This window comes from Panulirus ornatus, chromosome 29 (assembly GCF_036320965.1).
Source record: "Panulirus ornatus isolate Po-2019 chromosome 29, ASM3632096v1, whole genome shotgun sequence".
NCBI classification, from domain to species: Eukaryota; Metazoa; Arthropoda; class Malacostraca; order Decapoda; family Palinuridae; genus Panulirus; species Panulirus ornatus.
In genome coordinates, this window is record NC_092252.1 from 3500974 (window position 1) to 3527250 (window position 26277).

General features: G+C 36.6%; 1 protein-coding gene across 2 annotated transcripts; it reads right to left on the bottom strand.

Moving 5' to 3' along the window:
• Positions 1 to 662: 662 nt before the first annotated feature.
• On the bottom strand, positions 663 to 18990 carry LOC139758018 (nudC domain-containing protein 3). 2 transcript variants are annotated; one of them, XM_071679017.1, is made up of 8 exons: positions 18949 to 18990; positions 13569 to 13687; positions 9551 to 9670; positions 9043 to 9192; positions 5873 to 6014; positions 3111 to 3257; positions 1953 to 2141; positions 663 to 914 (listed from the first exon to the last, which is right to left on the bottom strand). In XM_071679017.1, exons 1-8 carry the CDS (start codon positions 18973 to 18975, stop codon positions 798 to 800), a joined length of 1011 nt encoding a protein of 336 aa, XP_071535118.1. In that variant the 5' UTR covers positions 18976 to 18990; the 3' UTR covers positions 663 to 797. The 2 variants fall into 2 exon arrangements, with proteins under 2 accessions (XP_071535118.1, XP_071535119.1); XM_071679018.1 differs by lacking the exons at positions 13569 to 13687; positions 18949 to 18990 and adding an exon at positions 10847 to 11331.
• Positions 18991 to 26277: the final 7287 nt, after the last annotated feature.

Consider the following 26277-nt stretch of genomic DNA (forward strand, 5'->3'; position numbering starts at 1 on the left):
GGGCAGGTCTGGTTTAGGTTATGTCAGGTAACTCCAAGTTGGATATGCTTTGAAGGGCTGGATGATCACCAATCATTTTGTAATGGTGTAGGGACATGGAAATTACTTAGAAAGTGTTTGCCTTGGTATCTATCAGTCTATCCACATCTCTGACACCTATTTCTTTTGGGAACTCTCTCAAGGGGGTGGCCACAGCAAAAGTCTCCATAACCGGTGAACTCTAATACCACTTCTTAGCCTTTCGTACCTCGCCCTTAACAGGCCAGTGCTAGAGGGCAACTCTGACTTCCTAAGCTACTTTGGCTTCTGTAGATTAGTTAGGATACTAGGTAGTAATTGGCCACCAACCTGGGAGGTATATTACTGGTACTACCTATGGCATCAAGGCTTAATTATGTTGAGCTATGAAAATTTCCTAGAGCCAGAGCACTAAACATTCAGATCAATCTTAGAATCCCTAAGGCATCATCAACATGACCCATTATGCCTACAAAATGTCTCAGATAAAATTAGCATACCCCTGGCATGAAATATACTACCTGTCCCAAACAATTTTGTTTTGTTTTGCTTTTCTTTACAAACACCTGAATTAAAACTTCTGAATATCAAAGAAGAGATGTGTAAAACATTTAGCATAATCTGGTTCAGTAAAAAATTACAAATAAACATATTGCTTTTATTCATTATGTTTCAAGATCAAAAGTTATGATTTGGCATATTTTTGATATTGATATCAATGGCATTTGTTACAGGGAAAAACTCTAAAACATACTTTTTAACAAATTCTTATTACAAAACTATCCATCTCCAAACCCAGCTCCTCCAGCAAAGTTGATTAAAGAAGGATCATAAGTCTGACCTCGGAATGGTGACCCTTCTGCATCCCAAGCTTTACGAAGCACTGACTCCATTTTCTGTTGAGAAGAATTCAACATCAAATTATGTAACTAATTAAGCTGTGAATACCTATGATCCATAAAATGCACCAATTTTTTCCTAAGCTTTTCAACACTGTTGTCATTATACAAGTTAGTTAAGGAAAAGGGTTATAAAAGAAAGTAAGGCCACAAACAGGTAAGATGAGAAATGAAATTCTTAAGAATGAATTTCTATGAAAAGTTAAGCCAGAAGCTATGGTAATTCATATAGCAGTAAAAATGAGAATGAAGCACAAATGAATAATCTAACCAGCGCATTGGTAGAGCTTGCTATAAATGTGTGCAGTACCATAACTAGTGTAAGAATTTTCCTTGAAGGCTCAGCTGTCTCTTAAGTGCATATGAATTAAAACACTAGGAAGGATGCATTTCATATCGGTATATATATCAGTATATATATCATTATTTTCAAATTAGTCGATTGTTTCTGGCATAAAAATAGTAGTACCATGAACAAGTGAGAAAATAACCTAAAACCCAAACACTTCTTTCTGAAAGAAATTCCTTCAAAAGGTAGATAAAATATGAAAATGAAAAAATTGTGCAACACTGGAGTCACACTTAATATCTAAAGCCCAGTGTGGTTAAGTAAACACATGTATAAGATGTTTATCTGAAGTTTGAGAAAAGTACTGTAAGTAAGGTGAGATGATAAGGAACAGTGGTAAGAGAGTACAATGAGTAAATCTGAAAAAATATCTGATAAAAATTGGAATATATATTCCTACAATTCTTCAGAAAAAAAAATCCTATCCATACAGAAAAAATTAGCATTCATCAAAATCTTTATTAAACTCATTGTCAATTTCTCTGCCAATACATTTATTATACCCCTATAATATACTTAATTAGTGCCCTAACATCTGAATCAACTATATTTTGAGATATTCTGTCAATTTGAACCGTTGTCAAACATATGGAAAAAATATATAAAAAATTCTTGTTATCTGAATATCATGTAATTCTCTTTAGCATGTAGACATATGACTAAAAACTAAATGCAAAATTTCTTACCAGTTTATCTGAAGTTGGCTTTCCTCGTTCCTGCTGCTGTTTATTCCACACCAACTCCTGAATCTTCTGTCTCTCTTCCTCAGGTAGTGAGGCATAGTCACGTTCAGCATTTATCTTTTTCAGGTCTATTGAATCTTCGGATGTTAGTAGTTTATCCCACCAACAATCTTCACTTTTCTCTAAACTGATCTATGTAGAGACAATAAGCTAACATTAATACTCAAAGAAAGAAAAATAGATGAAGACATTGAGAGGAAATGAAAAAAATGCTCCCAATACAATCCCACTTCAAAAAGCTTAACACCCACTTTTTTTTACAAGCCACTACACAGTCAACTGCCAACAACCATGAAGAAAAAACAAGCTTAACCATGCCTCACACTTAAGCATCCTATATTCAAAGATCTCCAGCCCCTGCAAATATAACACTGAAAAACATATTCACCCAGTGATGACCAAGTACTACACAACCACCTTTTCAAACCAGTTTTAAACTCCATTCCATTAAACATACACCCATCTGAAACTACACTCACCAGATGTGACAAGGCTCATTATCTTGCCTACACTCTGGAAATCACCCATCTCTTTAACATTACAAAGACATCAGAAGACCCCTCATGCCTGGGATGCAACAATGACATTGAAGATAAAGAGCACCTGCTCCATTATTGCCCTACATTCGCTCCACAAAAACAAACAAGCAACAGCCCTACATCTCTTGACCTGTGGTCCCAAATGGTGGCCAAGGCTGGCTTCTTGAGTACTGGCTGTAGCCGCCAAGAAGGGGATTCTGGGCTATGAAGGTAAGGTATATGAGATAAGGGGTACGACAGTATTGGCTGCACAATTACATACTGCATGCATAAAATTTCTGTGCCCTCCCTTGTACTAAACTGACCACATAATCATTAACTCTATCCTTCTAAATTACTTATATTTTTCAACCCAAGATACAATTTCCTAAATATTCTGTACTTTCCTCTAATCTTCCTATTTTTCCACTCTTACCACCACATTCCACCCATTCTTCCCTTATGATCCATTTCTCATTATTATCCATTACTATCAATGGTACATTCCTTATTAAATTTCACATGTATGAAAACATTCTCAAAATAAGCACTACTTGCAACTTTTGAGTAACTAATGTCATACCGTTATATGTTCCCCAGGGACCAGAGACCACAAAGATTCCTCTGCTTTAATGGTGTGTGGGAACTCTCCTGTAACAAGAGTCTGCCATACTGAAGCTGACTCCTGCACTCCCACTTCGAGAGATGATGCTTGCAAGGTTACCCTAGCCTTAAAAAAATTACAAAATAAATTCTCTTTATCATATCTTCATTTAAATGTCAAGCTCTTTTATGGCATTAAATTACTATGCTATGTTGCTGTACATGGAGTACACTTCTGAGGAGATGCTACCATACTGCTGTTTCTGTACAAAAAATACAGCCAGAAGATCTCCAGTCCAAACACCCTGGAATGAAGCTATGTTCAGATTTTGGAAAATTCTCAGAAAAAGAATACCAATTTCAGGTGGGGTGTTTTCTCATTTCAAATGTCATTTGTGTGTGATATGTGAACATTTAACTACATACTGTATATATTTGTGTATAGTTCGAGTTTTTAAGACCAAATTTTTAGGCAAAAAGTAGGGGGTCAACCAATATATGAGTATTATTTTTGTTAGGTTGAAATCTGTGCATAATGGGAAGGGCTAGGAGCAACATTTAGCTTCAGACATGAAAAATATTTACCAGTTACTGCCAGTAAACAATGCAAATGTAAAATATATACCAGTTAGTAAAGAAAAGCTGTGCAGTGCCTTCAGCAGATGAAGCTCACCAACCTACAGAAGGCTAACTTACCTTACAATGTGCTTCCAGTAGTCTATGTAGAGGTTCTTAGCAAAGGATAACTTATCATGTCATATACAGTATAATAGTATTCGACTTGAAACACTGTTGGTAGGGTAAGCTGGTTCTAATGGCATCCTGCCAATAATCAAATTTATAACAATCTCTCTAACCTCAATCACTGTAGTTTATCTAATGCAGGCAATATCAAGTAGAAAATACCACTAACTGCAAGAAATTGGAAGAAAATAAACAAGATGCCACTGGGCTATTTTTGGTGAGGCAGAAGGAGAAAGTATCAGCTGTTTGGTTTTTTTTGGCAGGAGTCACACAAATATCCATGCTGGTATTTGTTTGGTGTCTTATATATTTTTAAACATGAATACTTGTCTATTAAAAGTTCCATAACGTTGTATCATATACAAACTTGTCATATGTCTAGAAAACAAAATGCAATACAATAAGAGTATAAACACAATTTAATGTACTGCAATACTGAAGGCTGCTTAGGAAGGGCCTATGCAAAGACAAAGCCTCAGCTAGACATTACACATTTTTCAAATTGTTTTCAGTTAAAAAACTGTTACATCACAAGGATATTTTACCTTAAATGTGCCTGAATGAATATATTCTCAAAATTAAATAGGAATTTTGCTGAAATATGATGTATTTCAATGTAAAATAGGATAAAATACATAACGAAAACAAAATCTTTACCTAACCTACTGATGTTCAAGAGATGTTAGTTTTTAATTGTTTTCAATTAAAATACTGTTATATTACAATGGTATTCTATTCATACTCTGCTTGATATGTTCACAGAAATGTAATATTTTTGCTGAAATGACATACATATTACAGGGGAAGTGGGATAAAATCATGACGAAAACAAACAACTCTCTTTCGTTCAAAAGATGTTACCTTAATAATTTTTCTAATGATTTTGTAAAAAAAACTTGTATTACAACAACATTCTATCCAAATTGACTTGAATGAACACTCAATTGGAAATATGCAATATTTTTGCCAAAACTACCCGCGTTTCAGGGTAAAAATGCCGTAATAATAAATGGTAAACAGTCTGCCTTCAGTGCTTGGTGTTTCAGGCTCAGCAAACCTCAGTTTATAGGACAGAGTGTTTTTTAGAGAGCATTTTCTAAAATGAGTCTTATATGCCATAAAATATGGTGCTTTACTACCATAATTTGTTGCTCCATTACCCTCAAAAACTTAGGTTGACCTATACACGAGGTACACTCATAGACAAACATATACGGTAAAACTTTAAAAATCATTTGTATCTTTCACTTACCCTACATTTCTTTTTGTTTTTACTTACCTTGTGTGGCACAGACTTAGGTAAAGCTTGGAGATAACAAAGGGGAAGTGCTGGGGATTGGTTGCTCTTTACAGACACACGCACGCACACACACACACACACACACACACAAAAAAAAAAAGGATGAATAGAACAGAAATAACAGATATAAATGAAATAAGCATGGAGCACTACCATCGCATATTCACACAGCAATTCAGACTCTTATGTGCCATTTTGGCGGGTATCTTTAAAGTGAGGGCAATTGGATTACAGAAAATTTTGGGCTAAAGATGTTGAAACTGGAGATCTTCTACGTGTACTCTTTATTTTGTGATAGTAATAAAATACTGTGATGTTACCAAGCAAGCACTAAAAACATTTTCTGTAATGTTAATCAAATATTTTACAAAAGTACTTGACATAAAATACATTTCATAAGTGGATTGAAACTGTCATGTCATTGTAAATAAAATAGACTTTTCTGTATACTTATACTGAAACATTCTGTTCCACTGCACAAACAATGCACTCTTGTTTGACACAGATAATCCATGTCATAAAAGCACCTATAGAGGGAAATAATTTCTTTTATTTGCTTATGGAATGACTAGAAAATTTTGAAAAATGTTTACACCACTTTTTATCCCAAGATTGCAAATATATATATTCAACATACACAGTGATAAAAGGAGAAAATATATACAAATACTTTTTCAATACTAAATTTCAGATATTACCTGCTTTCCTCTTCTGACATTATTTGGCACAGGAACTTTCACTTCTAAATCTTCAATTGTTTGTGTCCACGCATAAAAGTCCCTCACTGCACCATTTGTTGTATCAAAGTAGTTGTTTCGTTCATTAGATTTACTTGTGATCCTATGGAATTACAGTTAACTTTATATGACAGTGCTGTGGATTAACAATAAATCATTTATCACATATACATACATATTTATATTTACAAGCACCAGTTTCAAAAAAAGGAAGGAAGAAAAAATACCTTTATAACCTCCATAAATAATTCACACAGTTTATCCTAAACTGTGCTTCATCTGCTTGGTCAGCCACCTTTCTAAACTGAGAAAGCAAACTGAGCAATCAAACAATCCCTGGTCGCTAAACAACTACATTCAACATTTGCTCATCAAATGAAAAAAAATAATTCAAATAAAATCCCATTTCAACATGCTTGGCACTTAATTATGCTCAACAGCACTACATCCTCTCAACAATAACCATCCATGATCCTTCAGTCAGACTTCAGCAACTTATAGATCCTTCTATCACCTGCAAACACCATGCTGACAAAAAAAAATATTCAGAACACAATTATTAAAAAACACTTAACGAATGCCCTTCAACCCAATCCTCATCTCCATTTCACCAGACATGCACCCATCTGAAACTATACTCTCCAGATATAAAGAATCACATTTTCTCATTTACACTGGAAACAATTCATATCTCCAACATTAAAAATACTAATTCAGCATGTCAAATGACCCCTCACTCCAAAGAAGCAACTTTCATATTGAAGACACTGAACACCTAATCCTTAAACACCCTATATCCACCTCACCATGACAAACACACAACAGTGCAACACTTCTTGACCTCTGGTCTGGCAAATGAAAGCAACTAGCTTTCTGGGTGCTACAAGAACCCTACAAATGGGAGTCCTACGGCATGAGTATGTATATATTCATCTATTCATAATTACCGTAAGACCTCTTTCTAAGAAAGTCCTAGAGTTACCCAAGACCTTCATCCAGAGGGTCCCTTCAGCCCAAAGCTCTGCTAATTACAGTAGCTGAGATGTGACTTCTATGGAATGAGAACTTTTTTTACTTTCAATGATACAGCCTCATCAAAGGAGACTTTTCACTTTCACTTGTGGTGTAACTTCTTGTAGGTGGAGTCCAGAAACACCCAAATTCTTTTTGTCCATACATACTTGCCATTTCCTGTGTCAGTGAGGAAGTGATAAGAACAGATGACTGAGCCTTCGAGGGAAAATCTCTCACTTGGCTCCTTGCTCTGTTCCTTTTGGAAAATATTAAAGAAAGGGAAAATTCTGTCATTCCTGCCCTTCACTGTCACCTTCGACAACGAGCAGGGAATATGTGGCCAGTACTCTTTCTCCCCTATCCTCTGTTCTTAACGCTACCTCGCTAATGCAGGAAATGGCGAATAAATAAAAAGAAGTTTTTCATACTCGAGCACTGTTTCCGGCATTAGGGAGGCAGCAACAGGAAGACAAAGAAAGGCTGTAATCACTCACATCCATTCTCTAGTTGTCATGTGCAATGCAGTGAAACCACATATATATATATTTTCTTTGTCATATGTGTATGCTATTTCCCAAGTAAGAATTTGGAACAGAAGAACGAGCCTTTAGGGAAAATATTCCTGCTTAGCTCTTTCCTCCGTTTCTTTTATTTGGAAAGTATTACAGGAAGGTTTCCAGCCCCTCTTGGTTGCTTTCTACAGCATGCAGAGATGTGTGAGCAGTAATCTTTCTCCCCTCTAATGATATCAACAGTACAATGACCAGCTGTACAATACCTCAAAATGCTTAATGTTAACTTTAACCTGATGTTTTTCCTGCTCCTCTTCTTCACATTAGACCCACTTGGGCACTTTCACTTATACAGTAGTTGTGGGGTTTGGGGAAGTTATAAACAATATTACAGTAGGAATGCAAGTTGTATGATCATAATTCACCTGCTGGACTGGCTGCCTTGGTGGATGCTGCTTTCACCAGCTAATAATCACTTCCCAGAACAAACACTAGCTATTTCTACATATGATTTTTTTAAAATCTTAAAATTTCTTTTACCAAATCTGCATTATATCTTATCATGGATGTCATAAAGCCAATCACTGAATATTGAAACAATGATGAAGGGTAACTCTCAACTCCTTCCTTTCACATACTCTCTGAAACTCAGACACCAACCTCTGGAGTTTCTCTCTTGTGTCTGCCATCATGGCTGTGTTACTTCCAACAGCAGTGAAATGTGAAATTATTTGGAGAAGTTCTTTGAAGAGACTGTACTTCCAGTGATACAGATTCCCCAAGGGTGACTTTTCACTTAAAGCGTAACCTTGAGCAGGCAGAGTCCAAAAACCCACCACACACACATATACTATTCACATATCTAAGAGTTCTAGTGTTACCACTTTTACAGGACTCATGCAGCTTCAAAGCTGGAATATAATAAATAGTAAAGAAATAATGGATTTCTCTGGAATAAGAAGCTCCATGACAAGATTGTACTCCTTTTTGGTTCACTGCTGATAATACAACCTATAAATAAGTGATCAAACCTTGCCAGCTTATGGTTACCCCATGAGTGTCAAGTTACCTTCAGCAAGGCTGTAAGCAAAAAAGTAAGCAATTAAGTGTATTTTTTCATTCATGCCTGTTTGCTGTTTTCTGCCTTGGCAAAGTAGTATCAAGAACAGCTAACTGGGGCTCTGAGAGGAAATCCTTGTTTAGCTTTTTTCACCTGCTCCTTTTGGAAAGTAATAATACAGGAGGGGAGGATTTTTCAGTTTCCCATTCCTGCCTCCCGTTAGCTACCTGCTGCGATCAGCAAAAGGTATGTAGGTAATATTCTTTTTTCCCCTATGCCTAGAGATAATGTAAGTAGTATATACATATATGATTTCACTTTTAGGTACATTATGCCAGACTTGTATTTAGGAAAAGGTTAACTTTACATCTAAAATTTATTCATGAACATGAATGCCCTAGACAAAGAAATGGAAAGCTCCAGTACTACAAGTCTTCTTGGAAACGGTTTCCAGGGCCTTTACAACTGTAAGGAGCTCTTTCAATGCCATTACCTTATATGAGGTCTCCTAAAAGGTGCAAAACAATTTGACCTGAGTAACATACCCTGAAGACTTTGCATTTTGTGTTACAGTAAAGCCAGATGTAGTTCTCATTACACCATCTGCTGCAGGTCTGACTTCTAGACGAGTGCCACTTGATTCATTATCATTTATGACAACTTCTGCAACAACCGGAGGGACTATATCTTCCTCACTGAAAAAGAAGTGTGTGAAATTGATAACTGTGTAACAATGCTTAACAGCAATTATTAATTCAAAATAAGCCACTATAGTGATCTATATCCCTGTAACATGAATGCCCAAATGTTGGGTGAAGTAGGCAAGTATTCCCCAAAAAAGTGGAAAAAATATCATCTTAGTACACTCTGATGTAGAAAACCCAATAATAACTGCTGAGGCATATTGTGTTAACTTTACATTAAATCTTTTCTTTATCAAAATTTTAAGTCCTCATTCATCTAAATGCTCACACGCTACTGTTCTATATAAGATACCACTGCATCAGTAATGATCATATACTACAGTAATATCAAATTTTACATTCAACTCACCAATGTGAAGACTGTAAACAACGCACAGATTTCTTTTCTTGGTACCTCTGACGCCATTTACAATATGACTGGCTAATGAGGTGTTCTCCAGAAATTTGAGTGCTGCCATAAATTTCTTCTCTGTAAGGATATTTATCATGACAAATTATAAATATACACAAACAACATAACCAAAAATATGATCATTATGCAGATCAATGCACATGTAACAAATGGATGTAACCAATGGTACATGTACAAAGATATGCAGCTAAACCTTTTTTTTATTTTATATAATTTCAACCCCACATTTTCACTGAGCTTGAAAACCCTCTCCACTTTTGGAGTTAATCAAAAACCTCACAACGTAACCTAACACCAGTAACTCCTTGAACATATTCTGTAAATACATATACATGTTATATAAGATCTCTCCATCCAGATATTCATTTTCTTTTCAACAAAAACATATCTATATATCTTTTAACATATCATATATGTATCCTACAAACTATAATGGAACATATGATCTGGCTTTCTATCACCACTTATACCATAGCCCTGCTACTTATGGGTGTCACACATGACAACTAAACTTAAAAAGAACCACAATAATCCAAGATATAGACTACAATTTTTTCTCTTTTTTTGCAAGTAACAGGAATGTAAAGCTTTTTAAAAAAAATCTAAAGGTACTTTTGATGTCTTACTTCTCAATACCTCTGACTACAAGTGCCCAACAGTGTGTAGTTCAAACTGGAAGAGTAACTCTGGTTAATCCTGGTGACTTTAGTCCTTATTCAGTTAACCCCCTACAATTTCCAAGTCTTCCAAACCCTCCCCAGTTGTGTCAGATTAAAATGGAAAGGTAAGATTAGGTAATGAGACTCCCACATTACAACACTAGCTTACTTTAGACACCACATGAAGCTTCAATACAAACCCGTGCTATCTACTGTACTTGCCAATCAAGGGGGGAAAACTAGACTAAAAATGTTTCAAAATCATAATAAAACTGAACTGATGTGAAACTCAAAATACTGCACCAGTTTTACCATATCAAACATCCCTTGTGCCATATACTTAAGTACATGGCTTAGACTCGGGTATGTGTATGTCAATATAAACGTAAAAACATGCCTTATATATACGAGGTTAAGAGTCGGGGCAAAAGCAGATAAAAACTTAAAAAATAATAAAAAAAAAAAGCTACTTCCAGTAACAGAATTAGAAATTACACTATACTAGGTGGACTCAAGGTAAACCCGCCTGTTATAGCAGTTTTTTAACCAATGACCATCATCACAAGTGACTTACGGACAATTTCTCCACAAAAATCCAAAAACAGCGTTGAAGAATGATGGAAGAGAATTGCCTTCATCAGTCAAGATCTCAGCCAAGAGAACATCATGGCGTTTCTCAGCTGAAATATCTAAACTCATTATCCAGAGATTTGACGAGGTATGAGAGCCAGACGAACAACACTGCTTTTCTAAATTTACTCTGAAGCTTAACAGACGTCTAATACTTTTTCCAATTTACTGAGTAATCTAAATGATGGTTTTCTTCTCCATTATATACTCCACGGGCGGATCTACCCGATACAAAACTCCGAAATGTACCAAAATATGCCGAAATTAACCGAAATATGCAAGAATAACACAGTGTAACCCATCCAGATTACTTAATTTATGTTCAGATGAGTTTATTGAACAATATTTGATGTAAGACGTAAAGATTCGTAGCCAATCAGAGAGAAAAATAATTAATTCTCCAGAATGCTCTCACCAGATCGGTCTCCCAAATATCGACATAAATGTTATTTGTCTTATGCACTTTCTCTCTTAGAAAACAGAATGACAAAAAACAATATAAAAGAAAGAAACAATTGTCATAATCCTTGATTTACCAAAGAAGAATAAAAAGAATTGTTAGGAGCGTATTTATAAGATAGCAGTAAACGCTAAAATCAGCACCATCCTGACGTCTCCTGTGCAATTCTACCATCTCGACATTTAGAAACTATTTTGATACACTTACATTTGTCAACATAATCAAAATATACCAGGATATCACAGTGCATACCATCCAAGTAGCACCTTTGTTTATGGGGTTGGCCGACACTTAGGTAACGATTTCCACTCAACCGTGTTACTAGTGAAACTTGACGTGTTAAAAAATGATATTCATCTTCTTCTATTAAACTCTAGCTTCTATAATCAATACGTGTACGTAAAAAATTATCCAAGTCGAAGTCTATCTTGGCCCAGTCTATTATAAATTTTACATTATGGCGAGGCAAAAGCCAATAGCTCAAGGTGGGGCGAGGTCCACATGGCTGCATGAAGTACATAGTGATTGTGAACTGATAATGGTCTCACGTGATGGATCAGAGTATGAACAACCGAGAAATTAACAAACCCTATAGCACACTAGATGTAACATTTTTCACAAGTTCACACCGTAAATGTTAAAACGGTGGTTGCTGACAGAATCATCAGAGGAGGTCCAGGTGATGGTGAGAGTGTCAGGAGAACCACTATGGAGAGCACCTATCAATGGGTTCTTACTAGATAATAACGTGCATTTTGAACCTTCCGATGACCAGAACATTACTATCACCTTCGGAAAACAAAAATAAACTAGATCAAGGATGTGTTCGACAGAACTAATCCAGTCTGCATAAATAAAGATATGAAATACAGTTGATTTTATCATTTTTACCTCAGAAATGAAACCCTATTACTGCCATTGGTGCTGACCAGTCACAAAAACTCATACATAATGTTACCAATTGCCAATGACCAAAATTTGGAACACCTTCAGTTTGGAATGGTACTGAAGGACCAGTTTCTCAGGTTAAGGAAGCTGCAAGTATGGTAAAGGTCAACATTTGATAAAGAAAAGATTATTGTATATAATTCTAAATTCATCCTAAACCAGTTGTTAGTTTCTTATCCTTTTAAAAGATGTGAAAAACTAAATTATACAGGACATGTCTACAATTACTTCTACATCCTAATAAACTGGTTAGCCAATACGATTAAGTCTTATATAACAAGTAATAAAAAAAAAAAAGATTGACTTCTTATAAAGTATACGCTTAGTATTTAATTAAAATTAGAGGCCAATAATATTTATCAACCAATTTTGGACAGTTATTAACTTATAAAACTGCAAATTCCAAACTGGAACAGAGTTGATGATAAGTTGTCAATTATATATTTATCTTTTATTGGTTGCCTTTTTATACACAGCACATTAAAATTATTTAATATTCAACATTGACAGTAGCCTAGCATTTGTTTATTTTGGAAAAAAATCCTAAACTAGTGTGGCCCCAAATAAATTACCATCATACAGCTTTTTATACATGTCCTAAAGTCACAAGCTTTCCAAGATAGAAAATCTTGCTGTAATTTCATCTATTATGAACTAACAAATATATAATAAATGCTCATACCTCTAACACCATCTCTTTTGATCTACCAAGTGAATCTCCTGGTAATATCTTGTGCTGGACAACCAGGTACAGATGTGATGTATGGTATAGTTTGTCCATCCACCTAAAGTAACTATAACAGAACTTTCGGAGACAAGAAAATTAAGCTATTACACTAGCTTTTCATACAAATGAATAATGTGTAGTGTGACTGGCAATACTAATTTGGCAATTTTTATATTCACTGACAATTTTTAAAAATGAAACATCCCCCTAAAAGAAAAATCACTCATGCATTTGTTTTAGCATCAAGGCTTACAATTTATGCATACCCAACAGCACATTCCTTTTTGTAGAATAACTGACTACAAACTTAAATTCAAGAGATATCATATATCAATCAACAAGTTTTGCAAGATTAGGAATCTTGTCACCCGTCAGATGTATTGAAAAAAAGTCTTGTGCTCCTTGTTGCTGCTGCTACTCCTGCTGTCTAGCACCACACACATGGATTGCACTATTACAATCTCCCACCCCAGGAGTAGGGAAATATTCATCAAAGCACACAACACTTAGGCATTTCATTCCTTAACTTACTTCAGAATAGATATTCTTTTGTTAAATCTGCACGGTGGCTTTATGAAACTGCTTGTTGCCACTACAGCATCCCAAGATATAACAGGTATGTCACACCACTGTCCTGAAGCAGTCAATACCTGGAAAACGGGAGAACTAGTGGTGCCTCTTACTAGAGAAGAGTAAACTTTATGCAGTGTGTGTTTAGAAGAAAGGGGGTAAAAACAGTGGTTAATGCAATGATGGTTTAATAATGTTGCAAAATACTTGCATACTCCTACCCTTTTACTATTTCCTTTTACCATTACCTTGCATTATTACAAATATACCATTAAAGTATCACAAGACTAACAATGGTACTATATACATAATATGCATGTACTATACTACCAAAACTGGACTAAAGTAAAATCTATCACAAAACTTTCCAAGTCCAGACAGTGTCAGTCAAATTATTGGTCACAGAGAGATAGACAGAGACAGCCAAACTGCAAATATTGAGGGGTTATTCTCAAAAGCACAAACCATGTTAAACAATTTAAATAATACACATTATTAAAAGAATTCAAGCGACAATAAATCACAGGGTCCCACTGAGGCTCTTTGTGATATGAGAAGATATGAGTGACTTCCATTGTGTGGTAAAAGTATAAAGGCATACACATGATTCTCAAAACCTGTGTACAAGTAAAAAGACATACACATTCACAAATGGTCAACAAATATAAAGCCATATACAAGATTCAGAAATTGACTATGCAAGTACAAAGGCTACACATTCTGAGACAGTAAATGAGTAGAAATGCATAATTATTGAGAAACACAATATAGGAGTAGAAAGGCATAAACAATAAGAAAGTGTACGAGTTGAAAAGCATACACATTATATTGATAATGTATGAATAGAAAGGGATACACAATTCAGAAATTCGCACTGTACCAGTAGGAAGGCACATTCATTAAAAAAAAGTGTAGTAAGATTTGAAAAGCATACACATGATGCACCTAGAAAATCATCCCCTCCAATTTTCACTCTTCCAAAAGAAGGAACAGAGAAAGGGGTAGAGTGAGGATTTTCCCACAAAGGCTTGGTTCTCTATTCTTGGTGGTACCTCGCTAAAGTGGGATATGGCAAATATGCATGGAAAAAAAAAAATCAAGCTCAAGCAGCTTGGTAGGTCGAGATCATAAATGCATATGATAATTTTGAATAATCAAAATTTGTCACCACAACGTCATCTTTACTAAAATAGATTTAAATTGTTGTCTGCTCTCATAAGGATTTGTCTAAGTCCTTTGTAGCTTGACCTCTGGACTATTTCCATTCTATTAGTGTCACATTTCTGGGTGGATGACTAAAAGATAATACAGTAAAACTAAAAACTGAACTCAACGTCTTAAGATTTTCCAGGTCTCAGAGTGGTGAGCCGCCCACCTTGAGGCAAGTTGTCTTTTGGCTTGCGATAATGTTTTGCCATACTTTCCAGGTCTCCGAGAGGTGAGCCCCCAAGACAAGTTGTCTCACAGCTCATGATAATATCTTACCAGACTTCCCAGACCTCAGAGTGGTAAGCCTCAAGAGAGAAGTTGTCTTTCAGCTTATGATATTGACTTACCACATTCTCTGGGTCTTGGTGGTGAGCCCTTACAAAATAAGTTGTCAGTTCATGATAATGTCATACCAAACTTTCCAGGTCTCAAAGTGGTGATCCCCTACAATACGTCTCTCAGCTCATGACAATGTCTTAAAAGACTTTCCAGGTTTCAGAGTAGATAAACCTTAAGTGGCAAGTTGTCTCAGCTCGTGATAAAAATGAAGTTATTATTCTATTGACTTTCCAATAATTCTTTGCCCTAACGTATTATTTGGTGTTCTGTATGTATTAAAGTCTGCCACGAAACCTTTCATAACAACTATGTCTACCTTACCCTGGGCTATACTACTACTACACGCAGACACAATTATATATATATATATATATATATATATATATATATATATTTTGCTTTGTCGCTGTCTCCCGCATTTGCGAGGTAGCGGAAGGAAACAGAAGAAAGAAATGGCCCAACCCACCCCCATACACATGTATATACATACACGTCCACACACGCAAATATACATACCTATACATCTTTAATGTACACATATATATACACACACAGACACATACATATATACCCATGCACACAATTCACACTGTCTGCCTTTATTCTTTCCCATCGCCACCTCGCCACACATGGAATACCATCCCCCTCCCCCCTAATGTGTGCGAGGTAGCGCTAGGAAAAGACAACAACGGCCCCATTCGTTCACACTCCGTCTCTAGCTGTCATGCAATAATGCCCGAAACCACAGCTCCCTTTCCACATCCAGGCCCCACACAACTTTCCATGGTTTACCCCAGACGCTTCACATGCCCTGATTCACTCCACTGACAGCACGTCAACCCCGGTATACCACATCGATCCAATTCACTCTATTCCTTGCCCGCCTTTCACCCTCCTGCATGTTCAGGCCCCGATCACTCAAAATCTTTTTCACTCCATCTTTCCACCTCCAATTTGGTCTCCCACTTCTCCTCGTTCCCTCCACCTCCGACACATATATCCTCCACACATATATATATATATATATATATATATATATATATATATATATATATATATATATATATATATATATATAAACGCCCACATATATATCAACATCCACATATGCTGAGATTGCATACATACACATGCTTGTCTTTATCAATTCCTGTCGCTACCCTACCCCACAGGAAAAGAGCATCGCCATCCGCTGCTTTAGCGAGGCAGCGCCAGGAAAACAGACAAAAAGGCCACATTCGCTCACACTCAGTCTCTAGCTGTCATATGTAATGCACCAAACCACAGCTCCCTATCCACATCCAGGCTCCACAGACTTTTCCATGTTTACCCCAGACGCTTCACATACCCTGATTCAGTCCGGAACACTGACAGCACGTCGACCCTGGCACACTACATCGTTCCAATTCACTCTATTCCTTGCACGCCTCTCATCCTTCTGTATAAGGCCCCGATCGCTCAAAATCTTTTTCAATCCATTCTTCCACCTTCAATTTGGTCTCCAGCTTGTCATTGTTCCCTCCACCACTTACACATATATCCCCTGTCAATCTCTCCATATGCCCAAACCATTTCAACACACCCTCTTCTGCTCTCTCAACCATGCTCTTTATTTCCACACACCTCTCTTACTCTTGCATTACTTACTCAATCAAACCACCTCACGCTACATATTGTCCTCAAACATTTAATTCCCAACACATCCACCCTCCTCTGTAAACCCTATCCAGAGTCCATGCCTCGCAACCATATAAAATTGTTGGATCTACTATTCCTTCAAACATACCAATTTTTTATCTTTCACACATTCTTCAATGCTCCTAGAACCTTCGTCTCTCCCCCCACACTATGTGACTCACTTCCGCTTCCATGGTTCCATCCGCTGCTAAGTCCACTCCAAAATATCTAAAACACTTCACTTCCAATTTTTCTCCATTCAAACTTACATCCAAATTTACTTGTCCCTCAGCCCTACTGAACCTAATAACCTTGCTCTTATTCACATTTACTCTCAACTTTCTCCTTTCACACGCTTTTCCAAACTCGGTCACCAAACTTTGCAGTTTCTCACACGAAACAGCCACTAGAGCAATCATAGGGGAACAACTGATTCACTTCCCAGGCCCTTTCATCCGTATGACTGCATACTCGCCTCTCCAAAACTCTTGCATTTACTTCCCTAACCACCCCATCCATAACAAATCAAACCATGGGGACATCACATACCCTTGCCGCAGACCGACATTCACTGGTAACCACTCTCCTCTCTTCCTACTCGTGCACATGCCTTACATCCTTGGTAAAAACTTTTTACTGCTTCTAGCAACTTACCTCCCACACCATATACTATAAACCTTCCACAAAGCATCTCTATCAACCCTATCATATGCCTTGTCTAAATCCATAAATGCTACACACAAATCCCTTTGTTTTTCTAAGTATTTCTCCCATTCATTCTCTAAACACCTGATCCACACGTTCTCTACCACTTCGAAAACCACACTGCTCTTCCCCAATCTGATGCTCTGTACATGCCTTCACCCTCTGTTAATACTCTCCCATATAATTTCCCAGGAATACTCAACAAACATGCCTCTGTAGTTTAAACACTCACCTTTATCCCCTTTGCCTTTGTACAATGGCCCTATGCATGCATTTCGCCAATCCTCAGGCACTTCACCATGGTCCATGCATACACTGTATATCCTTACCAACCAATCAACAACAGTCACCACCTTTTTTAATGTTGAAGTGGAAATTGCAGTAACTGGGAATGGCCAGCATTAGATATACGCGACACTGCAATGTAATTTTTTCTTAACAGGTGACACAAAAATTCAAATCATGGACGATAAGCAACCCAAAATACTGAACATACATACATCACTATATATTTGTTTAATCCGATGCAGTTATATGAAAAAATACACTTGTCAGTTCAGTTGTGAATGACGCACCAGGGAAGATCCGCCATAACAAGTTATGAATGAAGAAAAAAAATGACACTAAGCTACGTGTACTACACAAAGATTCACAAGACAGCAAACACTAAAGGGCCATCAGGCACAGCCATCTACTACACCAGTAGAAACCACTAAGAGAAAAATAAACTTCAACATCAGAGAAGATAAAACTAAACACATCACTTAACCACGCTGAACCTATACATTACCATCCAGGTCCTCTGAACCTGAAGGAACGGCTAAATTAGGGGTACTATGCTCAGCTACGTACCCTTTAGAACGTCCTAATTAGCGCATCTTGAGGGAAAGACGAAAGTACCCATTCACTATGACTAATAAAGTACTAAATAATGATACATCGTTCCTAGCAACACGTTCCAAGTCTTATGTGGCCAAAGCAAAAGTTAAACGGGTTTGTCTAAACCAAGTTTTTGAAATAAACTTATACATACGATATGTCCTGCTGTAACGAAAGCAGTAAGGACTTTGTAAAGAGCAATTAAACTCAAAATGGAGCGTACATCTTCAGCCACATACCCTTGAGAGAGTCCCCGAGGTTTGAATGACGCAGAGTTATCGCTAAGAATTGACCGTTACACTAGTCGTAACCATGATAACCACAGACCTTAAACTTCTGTCAATCCCATAATTGTTACTGCCTTGTATACACGTAAATAAGTTCACAGATTAATCCCAAGCTGTTTAAAGTATGCAGATATCCCACAAACAGGAACAAAATCTAACAATACTATAACTACTGCTGGCTCTGTAGCTCAAAGTTTTTCATAGATCTCAATGAATCTTGAAAAATAGAAAAATACTGAACTTACAGCTTCACAATCCCCTACGTGTACCATGGAATAAGACAGGGGACAGTCAACGAATGTAATTTCCATTCAAAACGTATCTACAGCTTTAGGGTCCAACGTCCACCACTCAGCCATTTTAAACACGGTTTTGGCGGAAAATCCAAACCATGCGTCTGATTTGTTCATCCACTTCACATAAGGACAAAAACACTGTTCAAATTGTCAATCCTACAATCCTTGATTATTCAAACACTGAAATAAATGAGAGAAACAATGCCAACGTACCTTGAAAGGACACGAGTTCAAACTGAGAGTTGAATCCAAAATGTCGAGGCAGACTTCACCTGCGTCAGGTTTTGGCGGGAAGTCTCGTGAGCCGGTGTGAACACATTGAATCTCCTCCTATCACTGACACTTTTTGAAGGCATTTTTTTCTCTATCAACTAATAAAATAGGAAATGAGAAATCTCATTTACCTGAACTTATAATGGAGATGAAGTTAGAATTAACGGATTTAAAGTTTGACAGTTTCTCATAAGATCTTGATCAGATAGGTAATGGTGTTTTATTATTTTTGCCATTGCTTAGATATTCAACAGACATTGGATTTGTGATTTGAATAGAGTGTTCAAATTTATGCATTGCATATGACTGGATGATAAGCTTGAATTAGAAGTTTTGCATAATATTAAAAGTGTATACCCTGGAGATTCAAGTTCAGGTGAAAACTGTGCAAGTGTGCTGCTGAAACCATATAACATAATTAACATATTCTACTCGAATATGACATTTGCTAGTACCATGTCGTATTCTCTGATACATACAAGCATTTGTGGACCTGTAAGATCATTAATTTGTTTTCCTTGATTGATTAAGTACGGTGTTTTAGACATTGAGCTATAGGGCCAGCAGTAGTAATTTTTAATACAACGTGTTGGAAAGCATTCATGTTAGTGGGATATTTACATCGTTCAAACGATCTAGGATTAATCTGTGAAGATCTTATTGCAAGTACTAGGTAGTAACAGTGGTTAGACTTATAGCAGTTCAAGGTCAGTGTTGGTGGATATCATGGCCGGTCTAATGGTAGTTCATATGAAGTGGTTAGGCACCGCCATACCAACCTCGGGGTCCCACTCTTCAAAGGATATAATGAGGCTGAAAATGTTTGCTTTATTTTGGCTCATGTGACTTGTTATGAAGTATTTGCGTTTTTTTCTTTTACTTGAGGATCTTCCTCAAAGGTACTTCTCATGTTTCATCCTTATGATGGCTGTGTGGTTATGCTGAAACTTTGCAGTATATTAGTGACGATTTGGTTGTTTTATTAATTACAAATAACGATCCAAATCATATTATTAGGACTTGTAGGTAAATGGTGAAAGTATATATTGGTATGGGAATCATGGTCATATTTGCTGAGGTTTTCAGTGTTTTAGATGCATCATGTCCTTGTGGTTGTGCAATGACCTTTTGGTCTCTGTATTGAAAGCTTCCTGTTTGGTGTCTGAGAGTCTTTGTCACCTGAATAGATCACAGTATTGACCCGTGGATGGTTCATATGGAAGGTCATTCACAGCTTAGCTGTAACAAGTATATTATTTTACTGTAATGTGATTATCTTTTAATACTGGTGGCAATTAGGTGTCCAGACTAGTTCCCATACCTGTTTCCATATTCACTTCATCATTGTTACCAATCAGTATATTAACAAACTTTTCACTGTTGCAAATGCATGGGGAGAAGCAGATAGACAAAAGTCACTTATGGGTCCTATACTTGAAGATTTGGAAAACCATCTCCCTGATAATAAGTAGAATTTCTATTTGTTCATTTTTTGTTTTCTGTTGTCTGCATATATTTGTTCAGTGTCTTTCCTGCTTTTATTTGTCTTCCTGAGTTCTTCCTCTTTAGAAAATGTGTCTATCAACTCTTACTACATTAATCCATGTTTCTCTTCTTTTCCACCATCACAAATGGCCTTGTTTAGGACCCAGTGGTCTGTTGCTGAGTCAATTAATATGTATTCATATGTATATATATTCAATTTTGTATTATTGTATTTATTCATATATACCTGTTTGATATTAGCATTTCTTCACGTGAAATTGTGCGCTAGTTCTGTTTAGTCGAGGCTGTGGTGTTGCATGCTCAAGGTAGCAAAAAATGTATTGTACTGATGCTATCTACTGTATATGCCATGTTATTTGATGAGGTAAGAGTATAAAGTGGTGTGGTAAAACATAGTATATACCATTACTGTGCACAAGCTGCCTTGCTAAGTAATGAAGCAGCAGTACATTCTTTCTGAACCTCCTAATATACACATACATAGAAAGTTTGGTTTTCTCCCTCAGCAACAACAGCCACCAGCAATGAGTCAAGAGAGTATGTTACTGAGCTGACAAATTTTAAGGTTGACACTGAGAAAATTGTTTTTTGTAGTGCAAGAACAAACAGAGGTTTAACTCTGCTAGCTTATAATTTGATGATATGGTGTGTTTGTGTGTCTGTCTCATTTCACACCCTCCTCCCCAGACAGTAGGATTATGACTGGAGGTACAGAAGTTGACTGTGCATGACCTAATGAGTCTTGTTTTGCAAAATTTGTGCTATTTTCCCCTTAGTGCAATGGTTGTAAAAGCTGTGTGGCTTATACAATGCCCTCTGATTGGTTGGCTGTGAGAATTTAGGCAGGCAGTAAGCTTTATCAGTAACCTTGAACAATTTTTCTCGATTATATGTGTGATGGTTTGGACTCGCACAAATCTTGCTTGTTTCAGTCTAACTTCATGGTGAAGATGAAGATAAGTCTTAACCTTATGAGTAAATAAATGCAAAGAAAAATCAAGATGTAAAGACAATAAAGTGTAATGGACTTTTGAAGAACAAGAATAGTTTGCTAGACATGGATTTTGTTCCTTCAGGGAATATCAGCATCACACAATCGTCTGACGTGGAAATTGCTGCTCTCCTTGAGAATCATTTTGGTTGAATTGGCAATGCTTTAATTTCATGTTTATATCGCATCATAGTTGTTTCATGTGTAGGGCATGTGGAGAGTGCAATGACACTGCAAAGATATGAAAAGCTATGAGTTACACTTGGAGTACTATATTGACTAGGTAAGTTATCCCTCCAGGTGGAAATAACAGCTGTGCCTAACATGTTAGTGATATTGAGTACAGCAGGCTTGGCTTGTCTGTTAACTTTTGAGTTGTATATAAGCTAACAGTCACTTACCCGCTAAACATCATAATGAAGGTGTAGATTGTTTGATTTTTCTCTTTGATATAATGCAAAGTATGACAATAAAACTTTTCCCCTTTCATAATGAACATAAATGTTGGCAGAAACACTGGAAGAACAAAGATAATCAAGACAACTTCGGAATGTGGGACGTCATGAACAGATTCTTGTGTTAATTGTAAAGGTCTATATTTTTCTTGGGAAATTATGCTCATTCTTTGCAATTCGTTGGTGCATTCCCATACTGAATATTGTGTTCAGTTTTGATCATTCTTGGAAATAAGAAGAATTGTGGTAGGAGAGTGTTATTACAAAGATGATTTCTGGACCAGGAAAAAAAAATTGAGACCTGGTTAAATGTCTTTGATCTATTCAGCTTAGAAAAGGCTTTGGAATTTGGGATGTAACAAGCTACTTCTGGATTGATTCATCTGATTTCACTCAAAAGCAATTGATAAACTTGTGGGTAAATGTTTTCACCTCGAATAAGATGAAGTGCTTTTTTCAGTAGGATTTTTATACGTGCAGGAATTTACTGATTAGAGTGGCTGAAAATATTACTCGATGTGTTAAAAAAGATGATAAATACGTAGCTTCAAGTCCACAATTAACATTATTTGCACCTCTTTAGATATGTAGAAAGTTTATATACAGGTTTTTCTCGGAAATATCTGTATGCCTTTTTAATTTCACCATGCTAATATGATTTTTTGAAATCACACAATCTCTCAGAAAAACCCGTGGTGTGTTAATGTTTTAATTTTTCCCAAAGTTCCTGATGGTAAGCCACTCTACCCTAGGAATGTCTTATCCTGAACATACACTTCTTTCAGACACTCCTAAATCTGTCTCTGACCTCCACTTTTCTTATTCTATTCAGCAAGTAAGCACGACTGGATTCATGGGACACAGCCATTACATGGTGGTGGAAGCAGCAGCAGTGACATCACATCTATACTGGGTTGCCCTGTGCACGATTTTACCTGGAGATTCTCTTGATAGATTAGAAGACAAGGTGCAGTATTAAGCATTTCTTGAATATTTGTGTTCATACATAGGAGAGGAAATTACTATGTTTAACGTAGACTACCCATTTACAAGAGTTGTCATGGTAGAGAAAGTTGAGATTGGGCCCCACTAGCTTAGAACTCATCATACTGTATAGATGGTTTACTGAATATTTGTATTGTGCCGTTTCTTTACAAGCAGTCAGTAAAATGAAAAATTTTTCATCTTTCCTGCTGTTAGTTGGAAAATTTTATAACTTCATGAAACTGCTTAGGCTTAACTTCATTCCATGAAAATACACTCCACTAAGCTGACTTCTTGCTGCACTGTAGTGTTGACAACTTTGATTTCCCTCTTGGGAAAGTAAGTGATGAAATGAAGATAAGGCTTGAAAGTTTTTCATTCATATTTAACCTCCAACTCCAGTAAGCCATATGAACAATATGCTGCTATGTTTGTATTAACTAATGTACTTATTTTAAATCTTGTTTGGCTTGGTTTACTAATTACAATTTCAACAGACATTAGTGTATCAAACAAACATGTATATGGAGGTCATCCTTATTTTTTCTTTGTTTAACACTATACTTGCCTCTGGCGCTATGTTCCTTGCTTGTAGCCTCTGCCCCCTGGACTTTTACCACTGTCACTTCTCATAAATTGGGAATTAATGGAAAATATTACTTAGAATTTCTTAAATAGAGGCCATAACCCCTCCACAACTCCCTTGCCACGCTAAGTTCGTTTATTTGCAATCTGAAAATTTTTTGTATGTTAAATAACATCTATTCACGCAATCAGAAAGTGGAAAGGAGGTTAGAGTTCCCTTTCTCGCCTCCCCATACCTATACAGACACCCTTCTATATAAAAGAGGTTATACCAAAGCAGTATATAAACGATGAGTTGGCACTACCGTCTTGGAGATGTCATACCATGCTGTTTATATCGCTTACCCCTGTCTTTAGTATGCTCCCACTACATTTTCCCCCCCAAGCATATTAAGGCCTATATCATTGTTAATTTGTTTTATCAAATGTTCTTATCTATATTAAGGAAAACATCGTGTAAGTACAATGAATGTGTCTTTAGGAGAAAGATGTGTTAAAAGTTCTGTGCAGAAATAATGTTCTTTGTCTATGGATCTCAAACTACTATATCAAAACATTGTTCTACCATATCAAAACATTGTTCAACTAACTTATCTGAACATAACTTTGGCAATTTGCGGTTGATTGCGGACATTGGTGTTTTGTCATACTAGCTCGTTTGTTTACAAACACAAATGACACATCGAGTACTGACTTAAATAATTTCCAGAAAATTTTGATATGGAATTTTACAAAGAGCATCTCTGAAAGTTCCTACATCTTATTATGTCCTTCTATTTTACTATTAATGCCTTAGTTGCCATTGGCAGTTTCTTAGAAATACCAAGGCATATGTGGCTCTCTCTCTCTCTCTCTCTCTCTCTCTCTCTCTCTCTCTCTCTCTCTCTCTCTCTCTCTCTCTCTCTCTCTCTCTCATATATATATATATATATATATATATATATATATATATATATATATATATATATATGAAATGACGCTCTCTTCCGCGTTAGCGAGGTAGCGCAAGGAAACAGACTAAAGAATGGCCCAACCTACCCACATACACATATATTTACATACACGCCCATATATATACCTTTACATTTCAACGTATACATACATATACATACACAGACATATACATATATACACATGTACATATTCATACTTGCTGCCTTCATCAATTTCGTAGCCACCCCGCCACGCAAGGAAACAGACTAAAGAATGGCCCAACCTACCCACATACACATATATTTACATACACGCCCATATATATACCTTTACATTTCAACGTATACATACATATACATACACAGACATATACATATATACACATGTACATATTCATACTTGCTGCCTTCATCAATTTCGTAGCCACCCCGCCACACATGAAATGACACCCCCCCCCCCCCATCTCCCTTCGCGCGCGCGTGCGAGAGGTAGTGCTACGAAAAGACAACAAAGGCCCCATTCATTCACACTCACTCTCTAGCTGTCATGTGTAATGCACCTACCATATTGTCATTTATTGTGTGTTTCGGAAGCAAAAATTTTTATATTGCAGTTGGAAAATAAGACATGCCACAACAGCCAGCCATTCAATTCGTGGTGCTCCCAGGAGCGATTGCATTTGAGACGTTTCCGTCCTGTACGGCCTTTTTTTTTTTTTTTTCCTCCGAAACTTCGAGAATTTTTCGTCTCATTCTGATTGTTGGCTGTACATTTTTTTTTTTGCTATCTCTTCTGATCTTTCTCCTCCGAAACCTCGATATTTTTGGTCACATTCTGATTATTGGGTGTTCAAGTACTGTCCTGTTATCTTTCATTGTGTACAAAATCGACTCTTCTATTGTTCAACAACCTCCTCAGAAGTCTCATGTTTGTCGGAGTACAGCAAAATTGTCACATTAGAAATTCTCTTCTGAACGTGTCATGCACCCTGTGGCCGTCAATATCCACAAATGCAGCACCATGGAAGTAGAAGAGATAGTTTCTGTGGCTAGGGTTACAAGGCAGGTGCAGAAGAGGGAGGGGTCAGCCACATCAGATATACAGATACGATCCGTCAGCTTCCTATGTCTGTTCCCTTCCTGTACTTGTAACTTTATTTCTTTTTTTTTTGTCATTCTACTTTCATGGTTTGTATCAGGACCCCTGATTCTGTTTATACTCTTTGAATCTAAATGATATGATATAGCTGATGATCGGTGAGACAGTGGACATTTAGAGCCAAGTTCATTGTGTTTTTCAGTCATTATATCGTCCTCGATGAATTCTCTCAAATCTTGGTCTCTACATGAACGTATTTGTTACGTACTATTATGGCCTCCGTTATGTCACCAACTAATAATCAGTATAACTGGAGTGTTAAACAAAATATATTTTAAAGCAATAATGATTTGTTGCTGGCGGGTGACATTTGCTGTTGAATTGATAATTGTATCTTCCTACTTTTGGTTAATATAACATGATGCGTATAAATAAAACAATAAAAAATTCAGT